Here is an 8108-nt window from a genome sequence, read left to right on the forward strand (position 1 = left end):
CGGTCCCGGCAGCGCACGGCCCGGCCTGTGCCAGCCTGGTGCTGCTGAGAGCCCCGCCGCCCACCGCAGCACCCCTGGGAAGGCGGGCAGCTGCGATCGACGAGCTCGGCCGCTCGGCAGAGGGCCCTGCTCGGCGGTGCGGAGTGCGACTGTCTCTCCCGGAAGCGGGGCGCTTGTCACCGTTGTTGGGGGGAGGAGGAGGCGGCGGCGATGGCGGCGGCGGAGCAGCTCTATCCGCGGAGCTCCATCGAAGATGACTTCAACTATGGCAGCAACGTGGCCTCGGCCAGCGTCCACATCCGCATGGGTAGGGACTGGGGATGAGTAAAACCGCCACACACTCCCTCCCCCGAGTCCCCTCCGCCTCAGCCCCCCCCCAGCCATTGCGGAGCGGCCCCAGCTGCCACCCCTTGCTGGACGGTCGAAAGGGGTGTCGTACCCCACTGCTCCCAACAAGCTTCTCTCTGTTAACTCCAGCGCCTGGGGCGTTTAGCTGAATTCAGGTTCTGCGCAGTATTTCATCTCTGGGTAAAAGTGGGGAGCCAGGGCATTATTTAGTCCAGGCTAAGCGTCAAGGGTAAGGGAAAGATCAGTGACTAGCAAAAGATTTTAGTGTATAGCGGTAGGTCTTTCTGTCAGAGGAATTAAACCCGTATAGATTCAGACTTGATTTTCCCCGGAGTGATGAATTTTGGAGAACAAACATGATACCTGAGATTTGTAAATTCTATAATTGGTGCCCGTTATTATGGTAGTTTAACCAGGAGACAGGGATTTGTATTTCTTCTGCGAGGTGTTAAAATATTTTCTCTCCCGCTAAAGCGTTTGTGTGCTATAAGGTTGTATTAGCCGCTGTGAAATAGTGTTTTGCTGTTAATGTGCAGGTCTCAAATGCATTGAATATTCTTGTAGAAGGTGTCTAATCAGTAATCCTTGCTGAAATAGTGTTGGATTCATCTTGGAATAAAAACAGCTGTGTGCTATGAATTTTTTATTAGATATTTCTGATAAACAGGAGATCTCTTCCTATCAAAATACAGTTTTATCTTGTTTGGAAAAAAAAGGATGCCATAGGAAATATGAGAGAAGTATGCCATTAGCAAGATTGCTGACGCATTTAATAATGTGGGGAGAAGGCTGTGCTAGCTAGCAGACGACTTACAGGTTTGTTAAGTTTATTACAACAAAGTAGGCCTCAGTCCCTCATTGTTTACAAGTATATTTAACTTCACCTGCTGCAAGCAGGTGGTTCAGCTTCTCATAGTATGTGCTCTTAAACTTGTTTAGGCTGTGCTATTAAAGATTGAATTGATTCTTCCTGTAAGCTTATTCTAACTTTCAAAGCATTTTGCCTAATGCACTTGATCTCCTTCCATTCAGAACAGAGAATGTCTACATGATACATCTGTATGTCCTGAACCATTCTCCACTCTTTGTAATTCTAGAATTATGAAGCCTGTTAGCTTAATTCTGGATTTTTTTTTTTTCCTAGCAGTCTGTAGGTACCCATTCAGTACAGTGCAAGTCACAAATGATAATAAACAATATTTAACATGACAGAAGGTCAGTCAAAGAGGTGTTACTGTAAAAGTTTTTTCTTTTTAAACTTTTATAGCTGTTTGTCTTCCACAGAACTTCCAAATTAATCTTTCTTCATTTAGGTCCATTAGTTATTAGTAACATGATGGAGAAGCTATACTGTTTGTAATTTCTTGGTGAGATTAGGTGTATGTAGTTTTTTTAAATAGTCTGAAATAAATGAATTACAAATGTTTTTGTATTTCTTTTGTCGTTGTTGTTTAAATAATGAAGTCCAGGAATAAATGTAATTTTGCTGAAATACTTTATCAATTTCTTAAGGAAAAAGGGATTCCAACCACTTCGCTGTGTGCTTTTTTACTGAATAGCTTCAGATGGTTCCTTATGAAATAGAAAACTTGTATCTGATTTACTGTTGAACTGTGTAACTCAAAAGTGATTTCATTTTTATTTTCCTTATTCTAGCTTTTCTACGGAAAGTCTACAGCATTCTTTCCATTCAAGTTCTTTTGACTACAGTCACGTCTGCAATTTTTCTGTACTCTACTGGAGTGCAGGCATTTGTTCATGAAAGGTAAATAGTAAAATGAGATTGAGCTGTTTATTGTGTGTTAAGTATAGTTTATGTAGTTTGCTGCTCTGGATTAGGAGCACTTCAGTATTCCTAATAATTTTTATACCCTGTGTTTTGAATCTTTAATTCTGTAAGAAATCTTCTAACCTGATTAGGAAATAACTGACATTTTTCTCCTTGGTTTATTATTAAAATTTATTTTTTACTATTATCATTAGAGTTTATCTTAATCAATACTTTATGAATAGTGCTTGTTTTAATATTTACGCTATGGAAAGCTATACAGTAGCTGCAGAACATATCAACTATTGATGTTTCTTGTTTTGGTCAAGTATCTCCTTTTAAAATCTAATTGGAATGCTGTTGTTTATAGGTACCAGTTCCAAAAAGCTGAATCATTTGGTGCAGTTAGTGCCTGTGTTTGTGGCATTCAGGTGCTTATAAAAAACAGGTCCCTGAACATGGAGTTCTTAATAGGCAAAATATTACATGTACTTTAATACTGTTAGTTTAGTACAGGTGGATTTTCCTCTTCATACGGCTTCATCTCCAGGTGATTGATTCCTGGGCAATCTTTAGCTTCTGTATGAAGAAATCATCTTTACCTGTGACTGTGCTATTTTTAACTGAATATCTGTGGTGGTATGGTTTAGAGCAGTTTTATTGTAAAACTTGCCTAACATTTACTTGGATATAGAGACCAGTATCTTTATTTAGGTGATCACTTTAAAATTTGGTTTTATATAAACTGATTTTTAGTCTTCTGGGTATTTTATTTTCATTTTGATGACATTTTTGTATGGAACTTTACAGGCCTGCCTTGCTTTTGATATCTGGGTTTGGATCTTTGGCTATAATTGTGGCACTAACCCTCTACAGACACCAGCATCCTGTTAATTTATACCTGCTTTTTGGATTTGTAAGTATTTATATGAAAATTCAGTTTTAATAGTCCCTAGAATTTCCTTCGTTGTGATGAATTCCTTGAAGCAAACTAGTGGTGGGTAATTTGTTTTTCTTGTATTTCTTGAAAGATACATTATATGCTTATGAAGGTCTGAGTTAATTTTTGGATATTCTGTCTGCAGGTTGTTCCTAGATAGCCTCTATGTCAGGCTTCTTCCAGCATCTTTTTAGGAAGAGTGTTAGAACTTGGAATCAGATTGAGCAAACTTTTTTTTTTGTTTTTATCCTGTGTATGTATATAAATGTATCTATTTGCTCTCATTGTTCTGTTGATGGCAGTGATTTTGCTATGAAACTGCTCAGTAGGAAAGAAGGAGGCATTTCTGTTACCTTATTTGTTTAATGGATGACCTCTAGCAGACATCCGAAAGCAACCAGCCATGTGTGTATATTTCTTTAATTGTGACGCTAAATTCTGAGCATGTTTCAAGCACTGGCAGGTCAGTCAGAGCTGTCCTCAAATTTCAGTTTCCTGACTGTTGCTGCAAATTTGTAGATATGGGCTGTTACTCTTAGATATTCTGGATTATGTAGCAAATCAGTATTCTGGAAAGAAGTTACAGTAGGACAATTAGAATTTGATGTTTTAGGAGTTGCCTAAATTGTATTTGTGATATAACAGGAAGACAGCTTTGCTGTGTAAGTACATAGAGTGTTTGAATGGCAACCCAGTTACATGCATCCTGACTTCTGAATTCTTGCAGGAGAGTAAAATGTTTAAAAACTTTCAACAAGTGCAGCTGTTACAAGGAGTGATGTAATAGTTTGGCTAAGTGTGGTGTGGGAGTTTGTGGTATGACAGTTTAAGTATTACATTGTGTAGGAATAGAAGGATTAAATCTGTGTCTGATAAATTGATTTAAACAGAGTCTGGGTTAAATGTTTTGTATTTCTGATCTCTTCATTCATGACATAGACTTTTCTCATATTTTGTTGTAATGAAACTTAATTTGAAATTATCTTTTGGAAAAACTCAGAGCCCATACTAGCCTTCAGCCCATACATTAATAAAATGTTTGATTTTAAGTTAGCTGTTTTAAAACAAGGACAGGTGGGAAAGGAAAGTTGATGCAGACACTTAGCTGTCTAACAAGGTATTAAGAGTGTATTAATTTTATAGTCCCTTCAGCAGTTTGTAAGAAGTGTGATAAGAATGCTGTATGCTTTGAGTAGAAAACCTTCTACAGCGGCTGTCTCTCATTAATTTTCAGTTTATATTGTATTCTTTTTATGTAACACAACTTCCAGCACAGTAAAACAGTGTGATTGCCATTTTCTTGTTGAAAAATAAACATGTTTTCATATACAAAGATTTAACAAGGGAGCTAATGTAACACATGCTGGGATTATGTAGCAGAATGGGGCTCATTGCATGTGAAGTCTCCGTGTATGTGTTTTGTGGGTGGGTGTTTTATCTTTCTAATTTTTTGTTTTTACTTTTTGTAGACCTTACTGGAAGCACTGACAGTTGCTATTACAGGTAAATGGTAGCCATCCTATTGTCTGATTCCATAAAGAAATTGGGAAAGGAATCTAATATATTGTATTAATTGCCATCTTAGATTCCTAAATGTGACTAAAATGATAATAAATCTAATTTGAAAATTTTAATGACAGTGATATGAGTTTAGCAAAAACCAGGGAATCAGGGGGGAAAAATGGATTCTGGTCCAGAACTGCAGCTGTACAGACCTGAAGTGAGTTGTGCCATCTATTCTTTCGGTGCAGCTAGCAATGTTAGTTTCCTATGAGGTAGCTCTCCTGCAAGTGAAATATCCTTATCTTACTCCTCAGTTTCCTCCAAGAGAATTTGAGTTTGGACAGTTCTGTACTTCGTTGTCAGTGTTGACATGGGGCAGTCTGCGGACAAGTCATGGTATCACTTCACACTATAGCTTCCAGTATAAGATGAAACCTCTTCTTTGTGGCTTATGATCTGAAAAAAAAAACCAAACAACAACCCTTGTTTGGGGAAAGGAAAGATTAAGGAGAAAGAAGAGAAGAAAAAGGTTTCACTTTTTTCTCTTATCTTTCCCCTCCTATCCCCTAATCAAAACTTTATGAGGCTTTACAGAGGACTTTTTTTTTTCCCTTGTTTCAGTATCATGAAAAATTCAAGTAGCTTTTTCCTTAAGATCTCACATATCTGTGCTTGAAATACTTCTTATTTTCTTCCTTTTTGTTTATTATTGTGAGTAGGGAAGATCTGTTATTTCCATTTAAGAAGCTACAGCTATAAGATAACTGTCAAACTTAGTTCAAGGATCAGTAAGTCCTGTGATCATGATTTTGAAGTACAAAGACAAGTTCAGACATAATTTACTTTTTTTGTTCAGACTTAAGATTTTTTTCCCCTGTCTGTGAAATTTTAAACTTCTACTTCCTCAAAAGATAACTTAACAAATACATAGTGTAGTGTACTTTAAAACGACAGTTTAATTTTTCTGTTTACAGTGAGTTTCTATGATGTGTCCATCGTCCTGCAAGCCTTTATTCTTACTAGTGCTGTATTTCTTGGACTGACTGCATATACCTTGCAGTCAAAGAAAGACTTCAGCAAATTTGGAGCAGGGTATGTTGTTATATTATTGATGATTTATTTTTAAATAATCTTTTTTGTTGTTAAGATACTTTTTTCTTTTTTGAAGCAAACTTTGCAGATATAATAAAGAATACAGGTCAAAAGAACCTGCTTCAAGGGAATGATGAGGCTGTTATTTCTCTTAAATTAATTATGCAGTTCTGCTTTCTTGGTAAGAAGTTATTTTCTGTGATTATGGTTCTTAAAACCATAGTATTACACTAGAAAACTAATTTACCTGGATTTTTCACTGAGACAGAAAGCAGCTGCTTCAAATATGTCCTAACTTTACCATTTAAAAAATAACTTTTGACAGTTATATAAAACCAGGTTTTACTGCTGATAAATGAACAGTTGGCATGTAAGAATTATGGATATTTACTTACTGAATATATTGTGAAAAGGTTTTATAAGAAGGGAAGAAATTTTTAGTAAAACTTAAAAGACAATACATTGTTGCTCACAGGTTGGTTTTTGGTGTTTGTTGTTTTTTTTTTTCAGCCTCTTTGCTTGTTTGTGGATTTTAATCTTCTCAGGTTTCTTGAGGGTAAGATACCTTGTGTTCAAGGTTAAAAAATATTCTTTAACATAAATCTTTTACTGACTTCTAGGATAACAAAGTAGTTTTACACTGTCCAATATAGCTTAATGAAAGAAAATTCCAAACCAGATATTGTAAATCATGCTGGTGAGATTTTAACCTTTCATTTCCAGTTTAGATTTTTGTTGGATAATGTTCTTGCTAATGTAAAAGTGGTATTTGTATTGATTGACAAAATTTGTCAGTCAAGATCCACTACTTAACTGAGAGAATGGGAGGGAGATTTGGATTTTAATTGTATTTTGTTTTTTGTAATTTTTCTGCTCTGGTTAATATTCTGGAGACCAGAGCTTGCTCCCTCTTAAGTGGAGGCAGTTTTACTCAGTTAAAGAGATTGTGTGACTGGGGACTATATGAAATATGAACATTAGAGATGTCATCGTAATACTGTATTTATGTGCATATAATAGTAAAAAGACAGTGTGTATCCTTGTTTTAACTGTGGCATATCATTATACAGGAATTTTAATATTAAAAAAAATTAAATTTACCATTTTTTTGTTTGTTTCATTTGCCTCCAGCTGTTTTTCTACAATGAGACAATAGAGTTGGTGTTTGCTGCTGCAGGAGCTCTTCTGTTCTGTGGATTTATTATTTATGACACTCATTTGCTGATGCACAAATTATCCCCTGAAGAGTACATACTGGCTGCAATCAATCTCTACTTGGACATCATCAATCTGTTCTTACACCTGCTGCGCTTACTGGAGGCATTTAATAAAAAATAGTCAAAGGCAGTGTGGTTTGACTACAGCAAATATAAAGTTAAGCGTTTGGATGATCTGCATACTGTGTGGTTCTGTCTTCTAGAGACTGAATCTTTATGACTTTTTCATTCCATGAATACTGATCTCTCCTTAGGAAAAAAAAAGGCGCTTTTATGTAGCTGAACTTCTTCTCTAGAATATATATTTTATGTAGTAAACATGCCGCTGCCATTTCAGTCATTTTTTTACTCACTTAATTTGCACTTGACATGATTCACAATTAAAACATTTGCCAACTTCTTATTGCTCCAGAGTAAGCCCGTCTCTGCTATTCTGTAGCTACTGGAAATGATTCCTTTGGGATTGTGAGTGTGCGTGCTTCGTAAGAGTAGCCTGAGTTTATTATCATGTGATGTTTTACCAAGCTAAATTTTTGTTCTAGTTTTTGTGTGGTAGGATGGAATGCTGTTTCTAACAGAGGTACTCTGTTCTTGTTAAGGGTGGTCAGATTATTGTGTAAGCTTGTAAGGGTGTTAAATAAAGGGAATGTTCTTCTTTTAAGCACTATTTATTGCCTATCTTTCAAGTGGAGATGGATTATGGCATTTTATCAACTTGTGTATATTAAGGTTAATTGTAAATAAAAATTGGAAAACCTTTGGTCTGTTCTTGCAGCTGAGACGAGAATTTGAGGGCGCTGAGAATGAGCACTGCCAACCCTGGCTGACGGGGGAGTGGCGCCGCGACAGTGGCTGCTTTCCAGGCTGTTGAAATGCTGGAAGGGTGGGCGGGGTAAAAACAGTTTTGAAAGGCTTTCCTGCTTCATGTTCGGTGTTGAAGTATTGCTGCTGCTCGGCGGTCCTGTCAGCGCGAGGTTAGCTAAGAGGCGGGGCAGTACTTGGGAAGCGTCCCCCACAGGCAGCGACAGTGCTTTCCGTGCTGGGACTTGTCTGGGGCTATCGAAACCCTACTGCGAATTGTCTTGAGCAGCTGTGATGATTTCGCTCTTCCGTCTTAGGGTTTCACTAAGAAATGTGTGGCAGTTTTCCTAGTATGGAACGTGTTCATCCATCCATCCCCGCCGCCCTCTACGCGCAGCGGCGGCTGCCCATCGTTTCTCGCGCGCCGGGCTCGCCTTCC

General features: G+C 37.5%; 1 protein-coding gene across 1 annotated transcript; it reads left to right on the forward strand.

Moving 5' to 3' along the window:
• The first annotated feature begins 34 nt into the window (after window positions 1–34).
• On the forward strand, window positions 35–7625 carry TMBIM4 (transmembrane BAX inhibitor motif containing 4). Its single transcript, XM_026868500.1, has 7 exons — window positions 35–307; window positions 2005–2113; window positions 2927–3032; window positions 4526–4559; window positions 5534–5651; window positions 6162–6207; window positions 6783–7625. Exons 1-7 carry the CDS (start codon window positions 211–213, stop codon window positions 6987–6989), a joined length of 717 nt encoding a protein of 238 aa, XP_026724301.1. The 5' UTR covers window positions 35–210; the 3' UTR covers window positions 6990–7625.
• The last annotated feature ends 483 nt before the right edge of the window (window positions 7626–8108 follow it).

Source organism: Athene cunicularia (assembly GCF_003259725.1).
Source record: "Athene cunicularia isolate RWA chromosome 1 unlocalized genomic scaffold, athCun1 chr1_part2, whole genome shotgun sequence".
Lineage (NCBI taxonomy): Eukaryota > Metazoa > Chordata > Aves > Strigiformes > Strigidae > Athene > Athene cunicularia.